The following is a 23,922-nucleotide window of genomic DNA, read 5'->3' on the forward strand; positions in this document are numbered from 1 at the left end:
CTAAAAAATCTTAAATGAAGATGCTTTTTCTTGATGAGCAAAACGACCCAAGAAAATAAGTCTAGTTTTTAGACCAAAAATATTACATTTAAGGGATTTTGTGCATAAAACAAACAAAAAAATCTGCCAATGGGGTAAGCAAATTTTTCTTGATTTTTTTTTCTTGAATTTAGTGTTTAAGAAAAATGTTCAAGATTTTTTTGCTTACCCCATTAGCAGATTTTTTTACTTGTTTTATGCACAAAATCACTTGAATTGAATATTTTTGGTCTAAAAACTAGACTTATTTTCTTATTTTCTTGCTCGCGTACGGTTTAACCTTAGCCGCTATATTCTACTTCTTATATTATCTATTTGTTTTCTGTGTTCTCCCCTACATCTATTCATGTAAAGCTGCTTTGCAACAATTAACAATTGTGAAAAGCACTATATAAATCGAATTGAATTGAATTGAATTGAATTGAATTGATGAGCTTCACGGCAGCAAATTTTTTAGTTGTATGAACCTTTTTTCCGTTGAGTCAGAGACCAGGGGCCTCATTTATAAAGCGTGCATCCGCACAAAACGGGTCTGGAAACGTGCGTACGCTAGTTCCCACACAAAGGTTGTGATTTATAAAAAAACAAGCTTGACGGGAGAATGGGCTTGAAGGGATCTGAGGATGATTCATGTACGCACACTTGCAGGTGATCTATGATTTATAAAGGGAACATGTCACGTGCATACCCTCTATTAGCAACATGACCCAACTTCAAATGATCCAATCAGTTCTCGATGGACAAATTCATTTTCCAGCACTACCGCGGCCCTACCTTTAAACATTACCATGGGAAATTAAAACAATTGTTACTTCCGTTTCATGTCAACTTTAAAGGCACCACAATAAAATAAAATGGCATCTTTTCCAGTAAATGTTGTGGAGCCACCCACATTTTTTTGGGTTCTGACGCCCATGTTTATTTGTAAGCAACCTGTGTGTAGAAGTTAACAGTCCTGTTTGTCTCAGTTTTTGTTATTGTATGGTACATTGCTTTTGTCTTCAGTGACATGCATTATACATTGTCTCTTTCAATTTCAAGAGGACAACAAGGAAATTGGAATGCAAATTACTGTAAGAGATAAAACAGCTCTGCCCTTCACAAACTAAGACAATCCAGCTTCTTTCAGGGCTATAGTTGTTTACAATTACACCTAAGGTACACATTATGGGTTTACTGTGTTTCCTAATCTGTGAAATTCACATGGTATTAAAAAAGTAAGAGTAGACAATAATAAGTAGTAAGTAGACGTGTGTGACCTGAATTTCGACTACTTCTTTTCAGCAAACTAGCACAGCAGGTGGATTTTTACAAGCGTGTTTTTCCTCCTACAAGAGCATTGATGCAGCCAACAAGAAAACTGCAGTCATTGTTGTTTGATAAGCAAATTTTATAATTTATTGTAAAATCTTCCAAATGTTTTTTATGCTGTACTTTATGATTTTATTTGCTGATAAAATCTGACTATATGCTTCTTTTGTTTCATAAACACCTGTAAGAAGATTGAACACCATCACTTCTGTCCATTCATATTTTCAGGATGTCTCAGACAGTGTCAGAGTAAAGATTAAAAACTCCTGAAATTAAATTTTTTAGCTTTTTGCCATTATGATTTATTATGGTAATTTATTGCTTTTCTGCCTGCCAACCGCTGCTGTTTTGTGTAGAGTAGAAGAGGTGGATTTGAACAGTAGCCTACGTCAGAACGCGCCAAACGCGTTATACTGGGCTCACACAGGATTTTAAAAAGATTATAAAATCTGGTTTAAGGCAGCACACACATAAGGAGAATCTTGACAGACTGTCTCCTGTTAAATCTTAAACATGCTCACACTACAAGATTTAAAAACCATGGTGTATCACACAAAGGATATTTTTAAGATAATTGTGCAAGATGAGAGCTTCACATCACCTAACAGCAAAAGCAGATGAAAATGAACAGAAATTGAATAGAGACATTCAATGTTATTTTTTATGTTTACATTCGCTAGTACACTAGCAGCTTGGTGTGTTTAAAATCAAGGCGATTTCTCCTTATCTCGCGTTTTTTAGATGACGATCATGATACAGAGTAAATTTGGGACAATAATATTCGAAAAAATATAAAAGTGTATAGTGTCACTAAAGATATATGTGATATATACACTAAATTTACAGTATGTGATACTCTAAGTTAAAAATAATAGAGTAATTTTAATTTCAACAAAATAATTGTTTATGTTTGTTATAGTGACTAAAATGATATACAACACAATGTTAAGTGGGCGGCACTGACCTTGAATTCGATAATTGGGTTTGGAAAATGCATGAATGGATGGATGGACTGAAATTATTTGATACAAATGTTCTAAATGAATAATTACCCTGCTAAAAACCATCATACAGCAAGACCAGCATATGTTGTGTTCTGGTGCTGGTTTGCTAGTGAACACCAGCTAAACCAGCATCAAACCAGCATAGACCAGCATAATTCCCATGCTGGTTTGATGCTGGTTTATTGTTGAACTTCAACCCTGTACATTTTTAACATCTGTTTAAATGACAAATTAAAATGTCAAAATATAACAAAACATGCTTTAATTGATCATTCTGGAATTGTTAATGAAATATTAGGACAGTTTTGTACTCTTTAGGCAGTTTAGAGAGCCACTCTTAAATAAACATCGCACTAAAACCATGTATTATAATTGGGGAAACATTCATGCATTTAAGGGTTAAACACAATTCAATTCCCAATTATAACGACTAAATATATTAAAACATCTGGTGTTAAAACATAACATTACAAAACGTTTTGAAGTAAATGTTGCTGTCAAATACTCATATAATTCGTTGTGTCGACGTTAAGCTAAATCACGTGACTTGGTAAGTTGTTACATCGAGAAACATTTCTAAACAAGACTTCATAGACGAGAGTTGAACTATCCACTGGACTAAATCCGAACACGGTGAGTTTTTATCTGAAATAAATTATTATGATCCGCGAAACTCTTATTAGGTTAACTTTGTTAATAAACGAAAGTGTGACGTACCTGTACAACTTCGCTTTTAACTTACCTCATACAAAACTCCAGCAACATTTGAACCATCAAACATATTAATGTTTTTTTATGTTGGTATCAAACATCTGCTTAAAAAAACTTACATTTAAACAAACAATACTTCATGTTTACAGTTGTTGGTAAAATAAAATAAAAAACAATGAAAAACATTTTCATTGATTACATAAACATAACATAGCCTGAATGTTAAAAAAAACTGTAACACAGTTAAAAGTAAAGAAACAAGGACAATTATTTTTATGTAATATTATTACTTTAATCATTGAAATTGCGCCCTTTGTATTTTAAAACTCCCGTTTTTATTTATTATAAACAGTGATACTGAAGCATCCAAAATCATATATTACAGTATATAAACAATTATATTTACCCACACGCTGCAAGAAAAAAGAAGTGTACATTTTCTTCACTTCTAAAACACAACACAATTTATTGCCTAATTCAGAAAGTGTCTTTTGTAATTTTTTTTTTTTTCCTTGTTTTGTTGTTTTGTCCTTATGTCATGTGTTCTTTTATTTATTTATTTATTTTAGTACCATGCTTGTCTGCTGTTTAGAAAATGTATTTGTTTTGTACCAAGCCTTTTTGGTTGTCAAACTGACAACTGTTGAATAAAGTTTGAAAAACTGAAGCAAAGATGGCGCACTACATGCCTATAAAGGTATGCTAAGAGGCTCATACAGCCATAAAAAACTGGAATATGCCCCAACACAACAGTTTCATAGCGACATCTTGTGGACAACACCACACACTGCCCTACATATATTTAGTAATATTTTGCTTGTCCTTTACTGATTTGCTTTTCTCACACAGCAAGGTTGCCTTATGTCTGTTCAGAGCTTCAGGATGTCTCTGACAATGTCTCAGGGTGATGGGGTGACTGTTATAACCCTCAACACAAATCCACAGACTAAATGGCCCATTCTGTGTCAGATTCTGGGTACCCTGTGCTACAGTCCAGTGTGTTCTGTAGCTCATGATATGAAAGGAAAACTAACAAAATCTCTGATAGCTCTTGGGGTGAGTAACTGTTATAAATATATAAATATATAGAGCACCCACAGAGAAATAATAATTGGTGTACACACACACACATTCTGGTTTTCATGTTTTATGGGGACATTCCATAGAGGTAATGGTTTTAATACCATACAAACTGTATATTTTATTCCCTTCCCCTAACCCAAACCCTAACCCCAACCATCACAGAAAAGGTAAAACCTATATTACATATATTGTCCTATTCTATAGATTGTACAGATGATAGTGGGAATCATCAATATCGCAATGGGGACTTTTCTTGTAAGCATGTATTGGAACCATAGCATCATTCGGGACTTACAAGCACCTTACTGGCTTGGTGGTATGGTAAGATTAATTTAATTCTTCTTATCCTTATGTCAGTTTATGTAGGAAAATGTGAATCCATTTAAAACGTATACTACATGGGACAATCATAGCAAATGATCTCCAACATTTAAATGGACTTGAGTATGTGGCTTTTAGGATGTCTTATACATATTTTTTTTCAGAGAGGTTTTTGCGAAAAAAGCATGCACTTAGAGGGTTTTGCGGCTACAGCAGTCAAATTTGTTATTAACACTGAAATGTCTAAAGTAACATTTGTGAAATATATATATATATTTCAAATTTCAAATGGATGTATTTTCATTTTTTTAATTTGTTTGCTTTGTCTTGTAGTTTCTTGCAGTTGGAATCGTGTGTATTCTTGCTGCAAAGTTTTCCAGTCCTTGTGTGGTAAGCAGGTTCTTCCCAGCAATACAAAAGGGTGGGCTGGAAGATATTCTGGCGGGGGGGCAATTATATACAGTATATATTAAGAGTTTGGTTCCTTAACCAGATAACGCAGTTTTTTTGTCAAAACATGTTTTTTATTTTTTTCAAAACAAACCAACTGCAGTTTAATTGATATTAATTCTAATTATATTAATATCATATTAATTGAAATGCACAATCAAAAAATTTGATTTTTGAAAAATAAAAATAAAGTTTACAATCAAACTCTTCATATATATTGTAAGGATTCCACTGAGAGGCGAGCGTAATGAGAACCCAAGTGCAGTGTTAATGGCATTAGACGGTTCAAATCAGAAAATGTCCATTAGTGCAACATCATTAAAATCTACCTGGTTGCTTAAATCCAGAAAATCTTGAAAGTAATCCACAATGGGGCGATTGCCCTGTCGTAGCTGTAATCCCTGCTGAAAAAACAGCATACCAGCAAGGCCAGCAAATGTTGAGTTTTGGTGCTGGTTTGCTGGTGACCAGCAGCATAGACCAGCATAATTCCCATGCTGTTCCATATGGTGCTGGTAAGCTGGGGACCACCAGCTAAACAGCACCAAAATATTTTGTTTGTTAAGTTTTTACTGTCCTTTCTGTTTTCTCAGTATCATCAGTTTATATTGTTTGTGCATTACAGTTGGTCATTGCAGTGATTCTGAACATAGTCAGTGCTGCGCTGGCGATCACAGCTGTTGTGTTGCATTCAGTGGAGTTAGCAACGAGGTAATTTAGCGCCTAAAAGATTTGCATGCGCAGGATAAAATTTGTAAGAATTAACTACACATTGCAAGCATAAAATAAATTTGCATGTGCAAAAACAGTTTTGTAAAGGTGTAAATCAAGTTGCAAGCGTAAGAAAACAAGTTTTGCATCATACTACTTTTAATCGTAAGTGTAATTAATGTCTTGTAAAACTGAAACTTCATATTTACACTAAATAAGTAGGAACTGTATGCATCTGTATGCATCTGATATGATATTAACCCTCGCTTACACTTTTGGCACGGTTTTTGCGCTGAAATACTGCCAAAAGCGCAGAAAAACTGAGGTCAGATGCATACAGTTTATACTTATTTAGTGTAAATATGAAGTTTCAGTTTTACAAGACATGAATTACACTTAGGATTAACAGTACAATGATGCAAAACTTGTTTTCTTACGCTTGTAACTTGATTTACACCTTCACAAAATCGGTTTTGCGCACGCAAATTTATTTTATGCTTGCAATGTCACTCACAAATATGATCCTGCGCATGCAAATGTTTTTGACGTTATTTTACCCTCATAGACGGGCTTCTATGTATACTGTGATGACTATTATTATAACACATTATATTCACGTTATAGAGATCCTGAACAGAGGAAGCAGCTGGAATTGTGTTTGTACGACAGATATCGCAGTCAGGTGATTTTTACTTTTCAGTACGTTTATCACTTTTAATGCATTTGTAATAGCAAGCTGCAATTTAATAAAAAATCAACCCTAAGCGCGTGTTTAGATTTATACTCACTTTATATTGAATTAGCTAGTACTCATATTATCTTTCTTCTATGTGTTATGGTCTTTTTGTCTTTTGCCACTGATTTTTTCTAGGTGCCCTATGTAAATATCATGATGATAGTTTTGGCAGTTCTTCAGCTCTGCGTAACCATCAGCGTCTGTGTCGTGACTCTGAAAGCTTTGTGCAAGAAGAGCAGTGCACAGGTATTAAATATCACCACAATTACAACAACCAATCATATCCATTGTGATTAAGACAATTTAAGAGAGATGCTAATGTTTGTTTGTGGGTTTACAGTCTGTGGAGGACCCTCAACTTTACAAGCCTTTTGTAAAGGACGCTACTGGCAGTGCATGCTAGAGAAACACAATGAACATGGATGAAAAAGCAACACAATATTATGTTACAGGTTAAGGGTTTTGGGGTGGATTAGTTACAGTAGAGTTGCATTTTATAATAAATAACTAGAGTATGTTAGCACCGACCTCTTGCATCATGTTATAGATAGCACTTTTATAATATTTTATAACATTTATAGTAGTCATGTATATCCAATATACTGTAAAATTGAATTTCACTTGTATATGGCCTGATATGATATTAATCAAGCTTTCATCTTACATGTAATGATAATTTCTGAAACAAAATTACATTCTTTTAAAGTTACTTTTTTGACCACTAGGTGGCGACATGATATTATACTTGCCATTGAGAATGCATAACTACACACTAGTATTCAATACAGTCGTGTAATAATAAATTCATGATTTTTCTGTGAAGTCCAGGCTAAAGTTTTATAATCTAAAATAAGATGAGCATCAAAGTTTGATTTGTTTAATCTTTTACCTAATCGATAATAAAGATATTAAGGTGATAATTTCACAAAATGTTCTTTAGATTAAGTATCTAAAAAATTGGGTTAAAAACAACCCAAATTGGGTTGTCTTTAGCCTAATGGCTGGGTAAATATAGGACAAACCACGTGCTGGGCAAACTTGACCCATCAAGTTGGGTTGTTAATTTTAACCCAGCAAATGGGTTGTTTTTAACACAAAGGTTAGTTTCATTTTTATTCAAAAATTGGGTTATTTTTACTTTATTAATGGGTTAATATAAATTTTTAAATGATCTTAATGTTATTTATTTCATTTTGTTGTTTATTTATTGCAGATGTCAAATAAACAACATTAAACATACACATGCAAACATGATATCCCCTTTACTTTTTATTAATAAAATTACTATGTGCTATAATTCAAAATAGATAAAAAAATATCTAAGAATTTAGAATAAAATTACACATTTTATTTATAATTTACAATTTAAACACAATAAAAATAAATTTATAAAAATTTATTTCACCAGAAAATTGTATAACTTATCCTCTTGAAAAGTCCTGATGATGGTCCAAAAGGTGTCCTTGGAGAGGTAACCTAACAGTGGGGTTGATTTGACTCAGTGCAGAGTACACAGTTGAGGTGCAGGATAAGCTATTTAGCAGTGGTTCTCCAGCCCTTGGCCCCCCTCCCAGAATATTTTATGTCTCCTTAAAACACCTGATTCCACTTGTCAGGCTCCTGCCAGAATGTTTAAAGGTTTTCTCAATAAACACACTAAGCTGATGACCAGAATCATGTTTTTTTTTTGCAATACAATAAGTTGCAGTTTTTTGTTGTTTTACTTAAAGGTGTATTTTTAAAATAAATTTGGCATCACCCTCTTTTATTTGTTTTATTGATAACACCTTTATACTATTTTTAAAATATTTAGCCTTTTGGCTCAAATTCTACGTTTAATGGTTCAATCCTTCAAAAATCCTTTATCAAAAATAAAGTTGCTAAAGTTAAAGTTCCTCCTGGCAATAGAAGAACCAATTTTGGTTCCCAATTAACCAGTAAAAGGTTCTGAAAAGAAAAAATCTTTCTCATCTGTTTATAGGCTGAAAAAATGTTTTACTACTAAGAACAGAAAGGTTATGTGCATGTTAAATGTGCTTTGTGTAATCATATGCTTAATCAATTATTTTTGACCTTTACGGTTTCCATTAACCCTTAAATGCATCATTCCCTACCCCTCATTCATTTTTTTAAAGTTAGATCTCTAGCTGCTTAGTATTCCACAATCTATCAATCAATTTAACAAAAGATCACACACACAAAAATGTCCAATAATATCTGATTATTATTAATCTAAGGTAACGTGTAGGGTTACTAAGGACGTGATGTGTTAGTCTAAGTTAAAAATAATAAAGTAATGTTAGTTAAACAAAATGAATTAATTAGTTAAATTTTTCATGGTTTTATCCTTTGTTATAGTGACTAAAATGATGGACAACACAATGATTTAGTGGTTGACACTGACCTTGTATTAGATAAGTGGGTTTGGAAAGCATGAATGAATTGATGGACTGAAATGATTTGATACAAATGTTCTGACTGAATTATTATTGTGGAACTTCAACCCTGTACATTTTTAACATCTGTTTGATGACTAAAATGTCAAAGTATTACAACACATCCTTTAATTTATCATTCTGGAATTACTGAATTATTCATACAGTTTTCTACTATTTGGGCAGTTTAGAGAGCCAATCGTGTTAGATAAACATCCCTAGTCACTTAAAACCTGAATGTATTAATGATTGGGGAAACATTCATGCATTTATAAGGGTTAAAACAATGCAATTCCCATTATAACCATGAATACATCTGTGATTGATGGTTGATTAAAGGGTTCAGTTGAGGATGAGCTCCATCTGGTGTCAAAACATAAAATTACAAAAAGTTTCGAAGCAAAAGTTGCTGTCACACAAATAGTTAAACAATTCGTTTTGTCGACGTTTATCTAAAATCACGTGACTTGATAGGTGTTTACATCGAGAAACATTTCTAAACAAGACTTCATAGACGAGAGTTGAACTTCCTCTGGACTAAAATACGAACACGGTGAGTTTTCATCTGAAATGTATTATTATGATCCGCAAAACTCTTAGATTCACTTTGTGAATAAACAAAAGTGTGACGTAACATTACCTGTAAAACTTCCTTGTTCAGCTTGCTTTTACTGTAACTGTGGGCTTCCTCCTACAAAACTCCAGCAACATTTTAACCATCAAATATATTTTATATTTATTTTGGTTACAAACATCTGCTTAAAAAAAACTTATAACAAACAAACAATACTTTAATGTTTATATTTGTTGGCTTATACAGGCAGAATTCAATTTTAGCATGATATGTTTTAACCTAACCTAAAGGTCTAACTGTGTTCTCAGTGTGTTCATAACTAGTTAGGTAGTTAAAAAGTTACAGTATATCAATTAATAAAATTCCATTAAGACACACTGGTTTGGTATTGTTATCATGTTATGCTCTTTTAAAATCCCGAGTTTTATAACTATTTGCTTACTGCTTACATTTTGCTGAAATAACAGACCTGCATTTTAACATTATATTATACTTTAGGTAGTATTTCATACTAACACCGTTTATAGACGGTTTCATCGGACGCACGTGATACACGTCTGGATCCGAACTTTACTTCCGGTTTCGTTTTTTTAATGGTCTGACTGGTTGCTAAACTGATCTCTTGAACAAATTCCTCGTCGAAAATAACAAATGTTTTGGTCTCCTAGGTAATCTCTGTGTTGTTGTTTTTTTTTTGCTTGTTATATAAATAAACTACGTTTAAAGTACTTCGTTGTTATTTATTATTAGCGGAGTTTACCGGAAGTTACGTGCGGACCGCGACAGCGGCTTGTTTATGTTGTTACTGCTGAAACCGTCTATACTAAATCTAAATTCGCAGATTTGCATGAATGATTTTACTGCTTCCAAAGAGTACGTCCTTGTGTCCTCGCTCTACGTCATCACTAACCGGCGACGTTCAATTCCAATTATCAAGAACGCAAGTACAGAGGACGCGTGAAAATACCCGGATGTGTTCTTGATATCGAGGATGCATCGAGTGTAGACTTGCGCGCTGAAATCTAGGGAGGTCACGTGACCAACAGGAAGATCACACACCTCTCAATTCTCACAAGTGCGTTCTGGGTTCTCGCGACCTTCTGAGTTCGTTCTTCCAAGGTCGCCTGGCAAGACCAGTCTCCACGAGAACGCAAGTCCGTTCTTTGCGTTCTTAGAATTAAGAAACAGCCATTGAGTTTTAGCAAAGAGACTGGCACACGAGATGGTTGTGCTTGTGTGTGCATTAAAGGTCCCGTTCTTTCTGTGTTTTGAAGCTTTGATTGTGTTTAAATGTTACGTGTAAAAAAACGCATTATTTTTCCCCACAATTTGCTTATCTCTCTAGTGCTGTTTTCACTGTCATCAAAAAGGGCTGATGTCTCTGATGTGCCCTTGCACAGTTGCTAACTCCCGCGAGACAAATAAGCAACTGCAGCTTCAAAATCAAGCCCAATATTACAATATTATTTAGTTTTAGCAATTTATTATTTATTTACTCAAAAAATATATTTTTGCACCTTGTCTAATTTACTTAAATGAAACAAGTTAATACAACACAATTTTTTTATTTTTTTTGTCTCAACCTATTTTTATAACGTTCAATCTGCTTAAATTTAAAAAAATTACATGAACTCAATGATTTTATATTGGGACCACATTAGTGATTTTTGTTGCTATTACTTACTGGGCCGTGAATCTGTATTTCCCAGCATGCTTTGCATGCAACTGCCTTTGGAGAGTAATTTTTTTAATTTAGTGTTATTTTATGCATTTTTAGGTAAAGAGAAACACTTTATAGTGTTTAATGTTGGTTTATCTTATTGATTTTGAAGATTTTGTGTTATATTTTTACAAATTGTTTGGTTACCATTGTACAGAAGAGTGGCGCTTGTGGTTAAGTTGTGGATGTGACATATGTAGTTATTTTAAAAAGCACTAACTGTGTTAATGATTGTTTGAAGATCAGTTTCTTTTCACATGTTCATCCAATGTGTCATTAGCATGCTAACATGTGCTTATGCTAATTAGTATTATATAGAATCTGACAATTGGTTTAACTAGACTTTTTTGCTTGAATGAACTTGTTTTGTTTTTGTTGAACAAATTAATTGCGTGGAAAAGTTTTCCTAAACTGAATTTAGTTTATTGAACAAGATATTTTTATTACCAATATAAATCTATTTATTAAGTTGGTGCAACAAAATATTATTTGTTTAAATTAACTTGTTGTATTCTTGTTGTACAAGCCTAATCTAATTTCGTGGAAAATTTTTCCTTAGTTCAATTATGTTGATTGAACAAACAATTTTTTGAGTGCAATAAATGAGCCTGCAACATATTAGAAAAGGATAAACAAGTTATTTAGCAAAATCTTCTAACTATCCATATATCTCCGATCACATGTGAGGCTGTGATAGGATTGTAGAGAAGGAAAAAGAGGGAAAAACAAGAAGGAAAAGACAAGAGCATGGGAGCTGTAACATATTTAGCTTAATAAAATAAATTTGAGCCATATATGTATCTACTTTTAGTATTAGTATAAGACTACTTGTTTTATGACATATGCGTTCATACATCACAAAAACATTGTAAAAATTACATATTTACCTTACAAAAGAAGTCCGTACATTACTCTGTCCATCATCTCCTCACCTGTCTCCTCTTGCCTATCATAACAGGCTAGTTTAAATCAATTTATTGTGCAGCCCTTACAATAATGGTGGACATGTTAAGCATGAAAATCTATTTGATAGATAGATAGATAGATAGATAGATAGATAGATAGATAGATAGATAGATAGATAGATAGATAGATAGATAAAAATTGATTTTGAAAAAAGAATATTATTATTATTAAATAAAAACTAGCCCCACACACACCTGTTTCTTTTGCCCCAAACAAATATGTTCTCTAGATGTGCCTTGCTTGTTTCTCCTCAACTTAAAATAGCCTGAAGATTTGTGTTGATTGTATGAATAAAAGCATGCATGCACTGTGTTCTGATAATACTTTGCTTGTCCCACACAGCAGGGTTGACTTCTGTCTGCATCAGGATGTCTCTGACAATGTCTAAAGGTGATGGGGTGACTGTTATCACCGTCAGCACAAACCCAAAGAGTAAATGGCCCATTCTGTGTCAGATTCTGGGTACCCTGTGCTACAGTCCTGTGTGTTCTGTAGCTCACGATATGAAAGGAAAACTGACAGAAACTCTGACAGCTCTTGGGGTGAGTAACTTTATTTTTGATTATTATTATTATTTGTATTGAAATGGGTAATTTCCAGCATTCGATGCTAATTGGTTGATAGCCATTATATATGACAGCCAAAATCTTTTTTATGTGCACTTAAAACTATATGTACAACAACAATATAACACAGTCTCATGTACCTTATTGCTTAAAAAAAGTATGCTGAGCAGCTGTGGTTATATTGTCCAATTCTACAGATTGTGCAGATGATCGTGGGAATCTTAAATATCGCAATGGGAATTTTTCTTGTAAGCATCTATTGGTACTATAGCTTCATTCGGGACTCACAAGCACCTTTTTGGCTCGGTGGTATGGTAAGATTAATCTCATTCTTCTCATCCTTATGTTTTTAAATCCGTAAAATCCATTCAAGACATAAACTACATGGGACAATAATAGTAAAAGATGATCTCATACATTTAAATGGACTCATGAGTAAGTGGCTTTTAGGATGTCTAGGATATTTTTTTTCAGAAGTAGAGGTTTTTGTAAAATAAGCTTGCATGCACTTAGAGGGTTTTGCAGCTAAAGAAAGTCAAATTTGATTTCAATTGATGTATTTTCATATTTTTATTTGTTTGCTTTGTGTTGTAGTTTCTTGCAGTTGGAATCGTGAGTATTCTTGCTGCAAAGTTTCCCAGTCCGTGTGTGGTAAGCGTCAAATTTATCACTTACATTTTGTTTGTTAAAGGTCCCGTTCTTTCTGTATTTTTTAAGCTTTGATTATGTTTACAGTGCACAAAACATGTGTTCATGTTTCACGTGTAAAAACACATTATTTTTCACACAATGTACTTACCTGTGTCCTAAAAACGGGCTGATGTCTTTCTTGTTTTATGAAGTCCCTTTTTCAGAAATACCTATTAAGTTCTGATTGTGTAGTTTGTTTAGTGTGTTGTGAATTGACAGCAGCTTAGCTTAGCAGAGCCGTTTGAGTTTAGCTGGCGACTGACGTATTCCTGTGGGCGGACTTTAGTCAAAAAAACTGTTTTAGTGATGTCATTAAAGTAGAGGGCTGTAGTCCAAATCGGCCGTTCGCTGTAGGCTTTAAAATGGGAATTTTGTTAAAGAAAATATATCGCCTGGCAGTGAACTTTGAGCTTTATCATTTTGCAGGTATTATATGCTATTATAGCAACATAACACACTAACTAAAGTTTGAATAATGGGATCAGGAAAAACGTGACCTTTAAGTTTTTTATTGCTCTTTCTGTTTTCTCAGTATCATCAGTTTATATTGTTTGTGTGTTACAGTTGGTCATCGCAGTGATTTTGAACATAATCAGTGCTGCGCTGGCGATCACAGCTGTTGTGTTGCATTCAGTGGATCTGGCAACAAACTTCTCTCCATACAACTATCCATACTGTAATGATGATGCTGTTGATTATTATTCACGTTATCCTGTAACAGCGTCCCCTGAACGGAGCAGGGATCAGGAAATGTGTCTGTACTACAAAAATCTCAGTCAGGTGAACGAAACATGCTGTTAATGCATTTGTAATAGCGAGCTATAGTTATTATATTATTATTATAGTTTTTTTTTAAATGAACCCTACACATATTGGATTATAGCTAGTACTCATAGAAGAAAATAATATGTGTTATAGCCCTTCTGACACCAATTTTTTTTCTCACATCTAGGTGATCTTTAGAGGTGTAAATATCATGATGATAGTTTTGGCAGTTCTTCAGCTCTGCGTAACCATCAGCTTCTGTGTCGTGACTCTGAAAGCTTTGTGCAAGAAGAGCGGGGATGCACAGGTATTAAATATCACCAGAATTACAACAAACAATCACATCTATTTTGATTATGACAATTTAAGAGAGATGCTAATGTTTGTTTGTGGTTTTACAGTCTGTGGAGGACCCACAACTTTACAAACCTCTCGTGGAGGACGCTATTTGCAATCCTGCATGCTAGAGAAACACAATGAACATGGATGAAAAAGCAACACAATTCTCATGTTACAGGTTAAGGGTTTTGAGGTGGATTATTTACTGCTTTTAAGAATAAATAATTAGATCACGTTAGCATCGACCTCTTGCACATATGTTACAGATAGCACCTTTATAATATTTTCACTTTGTAGAACATTTTTTATATTCATGATTGAATTTGTTCGCTGCTTTCAAAGCTGACTCTAAATTAATCTAGTTTTTGCTTATTACAAGTTTATTTTATATACTGTTAAATATAATTTAACCTTGCCTTTATGTGGCTTGCTATGGTATGGAATTCATCTGACATGTAATGATTATTTCAGAAACAAAATGGCATTGTTTTAAAATTACTTTTTTGGCCACTAGGTGGCGACAGGATATTGAGGAAGAATAACTAGACACCCAGTCAATGTCAGAGGATAAATGTTTAGTGCTAAATTTTATTTACCAAACAAAATTTGACATAAACATTAAGAAAAGGTAAAACTTCCACCATAAGCCCATTTGATGTATAGAGTTGTAAGCTTTGATACAAATGAATCAACTCTAAACTCTGTTACTGTACTCATTTACACTTTTCTCTTTGTTGTTTAATTTGATTTTTATAAATTCAAGTCTTTGTTTATGCTTGGGCTCAAATGACTTTAACTATCAGTCACTTCGATCAAAAAACTTTGATTTGAGACCGAAAACAAGATTTCGACAAGAAATCCTTGACTGCAACTAAAACATTTAATGTGCATCTATTTGGTTTTTTTAATTTACATTATGTACCTGTAAGAAGTTTCTTTTACTCTATATTAGCATATGTTGATGTCTATAAAGTATACTGACAGTCATTATCTTAAAGTAAATCCCCAAAGTGAAGCACTTATTTTTTGAAAACTGTATGTTATCCTGCTTACTGCACAAACTTTTTATCAAATCAATAAATAAATAGACAACATATTGTTGATTATTTTATATAAAGTTTATTTAACTAAGTTTGGGAGGAACATGGTCATGCAATCCTCTGTCCTGTGACAGTTTTACACCCCATCGCCTCACTCTCTGCTGGTACATCTATCCCAGAGCGGGGACTCTGGATTTGGGCTAATATTCTGGACAGCATACCAAATATGCTTTATCTCATTCCCTATTGATTACATGTTCATGCAAACTCGCGAATTAAAAAGAAAAAACTGCAGAATGCAAGAGATGTAAACAGTTTAATTTGTTGTTCAACACTCAATAGGCTACACAAAAATTTGACCCCAGCACCAATCAGGATTAAGTATTCAATATAGCCGTGTAAAATAAATACATGATCTGTGTGTGACGTCCAGGCTAACGTCTTATAATCTAAAATGAGATGAGCATCAAAGTTTGATTTAAATCTTTGACATGATCTACTAAGTCAATATAAAGATATCAAGGTTATATTTTCATTTCCAGAATGTTCTTTACATTATGTACACTTTAAAACAAACAGTGCTAAATAGCACTAAAAGTGGTTCACTGGCTCATAATCATAGGGGAACCATTTTAAGTGCCATACAGCACCTATGTAGTACCTATGTAGCATCTGTGTAGAACTATATTGTGCTATAGTGGTACTATATCACCCCCGTATGGTTCTTCAAAGGGGCTTTATAGGTGATATATGCAACAATTAACAATTGTGAAAAGCGCTATATAAATAAAATTGAATTGAATTGAATATATAGCAATAATAATGGTTCCTCGATAACAAGCTTTTTTGTTGTTTAGCAATATTTTTTTAGAGTGTAGGATGCTTTTATGTAGACAACTGTAAAATGACTTTAGCTGGGTTTTCACAGATTGGGTCACACTATATACACTAGTCAACATTTGAAGTGGATCAAAACCTTTCTTAAAAGTTGTCATCTTAGGACAACTTTGATGAACATTTTTAATCCACTTTAAATGTTGACCAGTAGGGCCTATATGTAATGTATGTATATGGCACATACAAAATACTGTATATGTTCGGAAAAGCCATTTTACCACACAGTTAAAAAAATGGAGCATTTTTGTCAAATTCATATATTTTTTTGTTACGTTAACTTAAAAAAAGGAATTAAACCATTGCAAAATTATTTATAAGTTATGTCAACTTTTCACAAACCAAAACTTAAAATAGTAGGTTGAACTGACTTGCAAAACCAAGTTGTTTTAACCTCATGCTGCATTTTTTTTTACAGTGTTTACAACTGATTCCTCATAGTAAAAGTTTATATTGCATAGAAATACTGTAAATTTTCTGCAAGAGTATACAGAAAAATTCACCAGCAGATTTAATTTAAAGGGGACATTTCACAAGACCTTTTTAAAATGTCAAATAAATCTTTGGTGTCCCGTACATACGTGAAGTTGTAGCTCAAAATATCATATGAATAATTTATTATAACATATTAAAATTGCCACTTTGTAGGTGTGAGCAAAAATGAGCCCTTTTTATGTGTGTCCTTTTGAGCAAATCTCTGCACTATATGGCAGTGCTGTGGTTGGATAGTGCAGATTAAGGGGGCAGTATTATCTCCTTCTGACATCACAAGGGGAGCCAACTTTTAATGACCTATTTCTTCACATGCTTGCAGAGAATGGTTTACCAAAACTACTGGGTTGTTTTTTTTTATATATTTTTAGGTTGATAGAATCAATTATAGCACTTAAATATTTAAAAAGATTTAAAAATATTTAAATTTTCATGATGTCCCCTTTAATAGTTTAGGGATTGATAAATCAGGATTAAACCACATTATACAGGACGCCCCCAACTAACTGTACTGTGCACTCCCACATCAATGTGTTTTTGGTAGAGGTAGTTCAGATGTCATTTTCAGAAACAAATAAAACAAATGTCAATGTCGTTTTTTTTGCAACGTATATGCTTCAGTGGAGTGGTGAAATCTCTGTTTCCGCACACAATGAAACTGTAATATAATACTAAAATAATATATAAAGTTATTTTGGGCGTAACATGTATTGTAGGCCTATTTTCTCATGGCTGGTATTTTCTGCATCCAAAACAAAAAACCTAAGACCCTTATATGTACCAACAGTTACCTTAAACATGATGCCAACAACCATTTTACACACACTACAATATTTCATTGTTTTAAAGAACAGATTTGCCTTTGATCTGCATCTTGTCATTTAATTATAAATATATGCGATACATTTATGTATACAGGTTTATCACAAAGTTTTTCTTTCAATGCGACGTGAATATATATTCCTTAGATTAAAATATATTGAGGGCTAAATATTTGTAATGCTTTAAAAATAAATCCATATGGTACTTACAAAGTAGCCTATATGTTCAGAAAAGACTGTCAATTATCTGCAAAATGTACCATCAGATTTAACTTAATAGTTTAGGGATTAATAAATCAATATTAAACCACTTGCAAATCAACAGTTTTTTGGCATGTTAAAGATGGTGTGTGTCAATTTTAGAGGCATCTAGTGGTGAGATTGCAAATTGCAACCAACAGCTCACCCCTCAATTACAAAACGCAAATGGTAGCGACCACAGGACAAACACGTCATCGTCTCAGACTTGTTTAGTAGTCAAAGCACTGATCAGGGAGTCTTCCATTTTAAGGGCTGCCTCAATTGCAAAATACTTCCGGTATCATGGTATTCCGGTATCCTATACCGGTATATACATATACAACCTCACCTAAAGGATTATTAGGAACACCATACTAATACTGTGTTTGACCCCCATTCGCCTTCAGAACTGCCTTAATTCTAAGTGGCATTGATTCAACAAGGTGCTGAAAGCATTCTTTAGAAATGTTGGCCCATATTGATAGGATAGCATCTTGCAGTTGATGGAGATTTGTGGGATGCACATCCAGGGCACGAAGCTCCCGTTCCACCACATCCCAAAGATGCACTATTGGGTTGAGATCTGGTGACTTTGGGGGCCATTTTAGTACAGTGAACTCATTGTCATGTTCAAGAAACCAATTTGAAATGATTCGAGCTTTGTGACATGGTGCATTATCCTGCTGGGAGTAGCCATCAGAGGATGGGTACATGGTGGTCATAAAGGGATGGACATGGTCAGAAACAATGCTCAGGTCGGCCGGGGCATTTAAACGATGCCCAATTGGCACTAAGGGGCCTAAAGTGTGCCAAGAAAACATCCCCCACACCATTACACCACCAGCCTGCACAGTGGTAACAAGTCTACCATCTAAATGTCTCAACAGAAATCGAGACTCATCAGACCAGGCAACATTCTTCCAGTCTTCAACTGTCCAATTTTGGTGAGCTTGTGCAAATTGTAGCCTCTTTCTCCTATTTGTAGTGGAGATAGTAGTGGTACCCGGTGGGGTCTTCTGCTGTTGTAGCCCATCAGCCTCAAGGTTGTGTGTGTTGTGGCTTCACAAATGCTTTGCTGCATACCTCGGTTGTAACGAGTGGTTATTTCAGTCAAAGTTGCTCTTCTATCAGCTGGAATCAGTCGGCCCATTCTCCTCTGACCTCTAGCATCAACAAGGCATTTTCACCCACAGGACTGCCACATACTGGATGTTTTTCCCTTTTCACACCATTCTTTGTAAACCCTAGAAATGGTTGTGCGTGAAAATCCCAGTAACTGAGCAGATTGTGAAATACTCAGACCGGCCCGTCTGGCACCAACAACCATGCCACTCTCAAAATTGCTTAAATCACCTTTCTTTACCATTATGATGTTCAGTTTGGAGTTCAGGAGATTGTCTTGACCAGGACCACACCCAAAAGCATTGAAGTAACTGTCATGTGATTGGTAGATAAGATATTCCATTATTAATGAGAAATTGAACAGGTGTTCCTAATAATCCTTTAGGTGAGTGTATATTATATTTCTGTCAAGAGATACATCTAAAAGTTACACATTCACCTTTAATACAGGAACCCCCCCCCCCAACTGACATACTGTAATGTACCTTGTACTCCCACATCGATGCGTTTTGATAAAGGTTGTTCAGATGTCATTACCAGAAACAAACAAAACTACTTTCAAACAAAATAGATGTCAAGATAGCTTTTTTAGCACCGTGGTTATGCTTCAGTGGATCACAATGGTGTTGAAATCCCTGTTTTTTTCTCCTCACATGATGAAACTGTAATATGATACAAAGCTATTTTGGGCACAACATGTATTGTGTATGCCTATTTTCTCACGGCTGCTATTTTCTGCATGCAAAAAGAAAACTAAGACACTTTATAGATGCACCAGTAACCTTAAACATTAATAATGATGCCAACAACCATTTGACACACACTACAATATTTCATTGTTTAAAAGAGAACAGATTTGCATTTGATCTGCATCTTGTTCCTGTTAACCGTATGACCACTTCTCACTTTTACTTCATAACAGCTGTCTGACGCATTGTGTGATGATGTGATTATATCATGTGATTTATACTGTATGGTTTATGTGCTATGAGAGTTTGCTATTAGAATGAAAGCTGTTTAAGATTTGTATTGAGAAACTTGTTGTTTTTGTTTGTTGATTTAAAGACTATTTGCCTCTCAGTTAATCAGAAACAGTTCAATTGGCCAAGCATGTTAGTGCACACAAAGGGGTTTGTCGGTTCCAGAAGATTTTGTACTTGGGTTGACACAGAATAAAATAATCACAGTAAAAACCGCAAGCACAGAATCTCGGAATGTGCAGAAATGTAATCAATATTAATTTAGAGTTTATATATTGAGAGCAGAAGAAAGATGAAACAGAAAAGAGGAATAAGTCTGTAAAGAAAAGTTTGTTATTTTGATAATTTGCTTTTTTTAAATCTGTAAATCTTTAAAAATTGCATATTTTGGGGATGATGAGAGTCAGATATTTTTAGTCTTAGATGTGTTTACCTTACTTACTTTACATTTATGCATTTGGTAGACGCTTTAATGACTTACAGTGCATTAGAAGGTATAAATATTTTATCAGTATGTGTGTTGCTTGTGACTTTTGCACTACTTTTTTGGCAATACAGTACTTTACCCCTGAGCTAAGCAAAAGTACTTAATCCAAATACATTAAAGACTCATTATAGACCATTGATTTTTATTTTTGGTTAGGCACATGACAATCATCAATTGAGTATGCAGACCTTAAAAGCCATGGGTTCCTCTCGTGAGAACCGTGCTTACCTTCAATGCAAACTTTTCTCCTCGCTGCACTAAACTTGTTAGACCAGGAAGAACCTCAGCCTATAAAGTATTTCCATGTATGCATCAAATCATGAGCTTGTGTGCATCATTGGAGCCAATCACCATCTTGCATTTATTAGATTTTTCCCAGATAAAATTGTTCGAAATGAAATTATTTCAATAGAGACCGCATTAGGGAAGAACTAAGGTAACATTGAGGCGATAAATGGCAACACAGTGTATTTCTGCATCTCATGCGAAACCGACTCGATGCACGTGATGTTTTTTTGCGTTCCTGAGGTCACCTGATGGGCCGGACTCAATGTGAGGCTCTGTGGCCAAATCATAATCATGAAAAAGTAATTTCTTGCGTTTCCCAAAGCTTAAAATGAATGCAGTCGGTAAGCTTTTTGTTATTGGTGGGCCTTATTTCTATTGATGAGAACTAATAAGTATTTAATTACTAATTACTTAACATACGTTAGACACTTTTTGTTACACTGTTGCCATTTTTTTGCATTTTTCCAAAGATCAAAGCAGGCCCTTACCAGAGAAACCAGTGACAACATTATACTGGTTTTTAGTTATAGCTAAAAAACAAATCAGTGATCATTCTGTATCATGTTTCATGGCTATAATAAAACAAGCCAACATCATGCACGATTACTAAGACTCATCTTGCTTTACACAAATTTTGGTCCAGTTAAATACCCTATAGAGTCTGAAAGTCCCATCCCACACAGGGTTAACTCAGTATTTTTAAACTGGGAAAACCCTAACTTATAGAGGTGATTTCCAAAGACGTGGTTTAGCAGAAAACTGCAAAGGAGCCATGATCTTTTAAGAGAAGACGCTAATAGCTAAACTTTGAAGCATTATGGGTAGTCTTGTGTACCCAGACCTACATACTGAAGGTCTGGGAACCATGGCCGCTTTCAAGGACCTCTCAAGAGACCATATAACTGACACGTAAAGCAACCAATCACATTTCGTTTAGCACCAAGTCATGTTTAGGGGCTTAATGCCCTCGACAGGAGCTCAAAAAATTCGTCCCACAATTATTTAATATATGTTAGAAGTTTTTTCCCATTTCAAGACCTGTACATGATTTTAGCTCATAGGCTAGTGTGTTCAGGTCACACAAACTCTTATACTAGTTTGTTTTCAGGTTTGTTTTGACCGCTGCACTATAGGGAGGATCTTTGGGATAATAATAGATGCATATGTGGTTTCTGTGCATAATTACAGAGTATGATGGGTGTTTCGCCCACAGTAAATCTATTTATACAGTGATTCACTGAGTTAAAAGGTGGAAGTACAATACACTTGTTTAGGAAAATGAAGTTTGTCATCTAAAACGCATACATGAAAGTGTTATTTTTATGTGACTCTTTCTGTGCAATCCAGGCTAAAGTCTTATAATCTAATAATGAGATCAGGAGCATCAAAGTTTGATTTCAATCTTGATTTCAAGCCCGCTGGGTTGTAGTTTAACCCATGCTGGGTTATTTCAAGCCTTTGTTGGGTCAAATATAAACATTTTCTGGGTTCATTTCTACCCAGGTGCTGGACTTGTCCCTTTTTGACTCAATGCTGGGTTGAAAATTACCCAGCATTTTTTTAAAGAGTACTCGGTCAATATTAAATATATCAAGGTGATTTTTTACATAATTGTTTTTACATCATGTAAGATTTTATAAAAAACATTAACACATCTTGTATAATAATAGATGTCGGGTTATTTCCTCCATACGCAACAAGTCATTTACAGCTGGTTTATTTTACACACAGAAACAGATTCTGCACAAATAATTAATATTTGCCGTTCATAAAACAAATATTTTTGATTGCACACCACTGTTTGCAGACTTGCAGTACTTTTGGCAGTATTTCAGAAAAACAGTGCCAAAAGTGTAAGCGCAGAAAAACTGAGGTCTGAGGCATACAGTTCATACTTATTTAGCATAAATATGAAATTTCAGTTTTACAAGATATGAATTACACTTACAATTAAAAGTACAATGATGCAAAACTTGTTTTTTACGCTTGCAACTTAATTTACACTTTTACAAAACTGTTTTTGCGCATGCACTGTAAAAATACTTTGCTGCCTTAAAATTTTTTGTTAAATCAACTAATTAAAGTTATTTCAACAGAGATGAGTTGTCACAACTTATAAAATATAGTTGAGAAAAGTCAACTTAATTTTATAAGTTACAACAACTCACCTGTAGTTATAACAACTCATCAATAGTCAAGATAAATAACAGTAAGTTGAAATGACTTGTAAATCCGAGTTGATTCAACAAAAAATTTTAAGGCAGCAAAGTATTTTTACAGTGTGCAAATTTATTTTATGCTTGCAATGTCACGTACACATTTTATCCTGCGCATGCAAATATTTTAGGCGCTAATTTACCTTCATAGTAACGTACAAATTTTCGTGAGATCAGGCTACAGACACATCTTCTTCCCAATTGAGTGGTATCAACCTCACTATAGTGAAATTAGGTATAAATAAAATAATATATGCGGTTATAATTCAGTGTGGAGATATATAAAGACAGACAAATAAACCCCTAAGCAGAATGTTTGAGGAATATCAATATACTGCTGCTTTGTAAGAAGTGTGGTACAAAGTATTTATGGAAATGTTTTCACTTTTCCTGAGAGCTCATGTTATCAGATTTCACCAGAAACCGTCTGTAACAGAATCTTTGAAGTGTCTAAATCCAATAATGCGATGGACTGATTCTATATCAATGCAATGACTGCTTGAAAAGGGAAAATGTTTAACACACACAGTTTCAATTTTTAGGGGCACTCTCCATAGACATAATTGTTTTATAAACTGTCAATTTTACCCCCTTTCCCTAACCCAAAAGATTTACAAGCTTGTCTCCTTATTGGGTACAAAAAACGTCCCCACAATGTCAAAATAAATACTTGTATATCATTTCATAACCAAAATTTAGGGATTACCAGGCACACACACATATAAAAGATTTTTATTAAAAAAATAGCAATAATAATAATAATAGTAGGTTTTGTATTGATAAGTAATATTGGATACCTGAATGGAGCCTGATGGCTTGAGGGGAAAGATAAAAGATTACAAACACAACATTTATTTTTATTTGAAATAATATTAATCAATGAATTGAGGACAATTATATAATATTAAATATGGTAAAAAA

At 34.0% G+C, this 23,922-nt stretch overlaps 2 protein-coding genes across 3 annotated transcripts; both read left to right on the plus strand.

Annotated features, from left to right (window-relative positions):
• Positions 1–2,875: 2,875 nt before the first annotated feature.
• LOC135789173 (uncharacterized) lies at positions 2,876–7,569 on the plus strand. The gene is made up of 8 exons (XM_065298862.1): positions 2,876–2,987; positions 3,915–4,121; positions 4,353–4,469; positions 4,803–4,859; positions 5,545–5,630; positions 6,255–6,312; positions 6,502–6,612; positions 6,707–7,569. The coding sequence occupies exons 2-8, from the start codon at positions 3,927–3,929 to the stop codon at positions 6,767–6,769; spliced, it is 687 nt and encodes a 228-aa protein (XP_065154934.1). The 5' UTR covers positions 2,876–2,987; positions 3,915–3,926; the 3' UTR covers positions 6,770–7,569.
• Positions 7,570–9,196: 1,627 nt separating this feature from the next.
• On the plus strand, positions 9,197–15,515 carry LOC135789171 (transmembrane protein 176A-like). 2 transcript variants are annotated; one of them, XM_065298856.1, is made up of 7 exons: positions 9,197–9,354; positions 12,404–12,603; positions 12,825–12,941; positions 13,222–13,278; positions 13,882–14,097; positions 14,270–14,389; positions 14,484–15,515. In XM_065298856.1, exons 2-7 carry the CDS (start codon positions 12,430–12,432, stop codon positions 14,547–14,549), a joined length of 750 nt encoding a protein of 249 aa, XP_065154928.1. In that variant the 5' UTR covers positions 9,197–9,354; positions 12,404–12,429; the 3' UTR covers positions 14,550–15,515. The 2 variants fall into 2 exon arrangements, with proteins under 2 accessions (XP_065154928.1, XP_065154929.1); XM_065298857.1 differs by having other exon boundaries at positions 9,211–9,354; positions 12,407–12,603.
• The last annotated feature ends 8,407 nt before the right edge of the window (positions 15,516–23,922 follow it).

Source organism: Paramisgurnus dabryanus, chromosome 13 (genome assembly GCF_030506205.2).
Source record: "Paramisgurnus dabryanus chromosome 13, PD_genome_1.1, whole genome shotgun sequence".
NCBI classification, from domain to species: domain Eukaryota; kingdom Metazoa; phylum Chordata; class Actinopteri; order Cypriniformes; family Cobitidae; genus Paramisgurnus; species Paramisgurnus dabryanus.

What these genes read in the sequence shown, in the direction of transcription:
- LOC135789171 (XM_065298856.1), top strand. Translation starts at nt 12,430, where the DNA reads ATGTCTCTGACAATGTCTAAAGGTGATGGGGTGACTGTTATCACCGTC. An exon ending in AAACTCTGACAGCTCTTGGG is followed by an intron (nt 12,604 to 12,824) that starts GTGAGTAACTTT and finishes CCAATTCTACAG; the next exon opens with ATTGTGCAGATGATCGTGGG. An exon ending in ACTACAAAAATCTCAGTCAG is followed by an intron (nt 14,098 to 14,269) that starts GTGAACGAAACA and finishes TCTCACATCTAG; the next exon opens with GTGATCTTTAGAGGTGTAAA.
- LOC135789173 (XM_065298862.1), top strand. Translation starts at nt 3,927, where the DNA reads ATGTCTGTTCAGAGCTTCAGGATGTCTCTGACAATGTCTCAGGGTGAT. An exon ending in AGTTTTCCAGTCCTTGTGTG is followed by an intron (nt 4,860 to 5,544) that starts GTAAGCAGGTTC and finishes TGTGCATTACAG; the next exon opens with TTGGTCATTGCAGTGATTCT. An exon ending in GCAAGAAGAGCAGTGCACAG is followed by an intron (nt 6,613 to 6,706) that starts GTATTAAATATC and finishes GTGGGTTTACAG; the next exon opens with TCTGTGGAGGACCCTCAACT.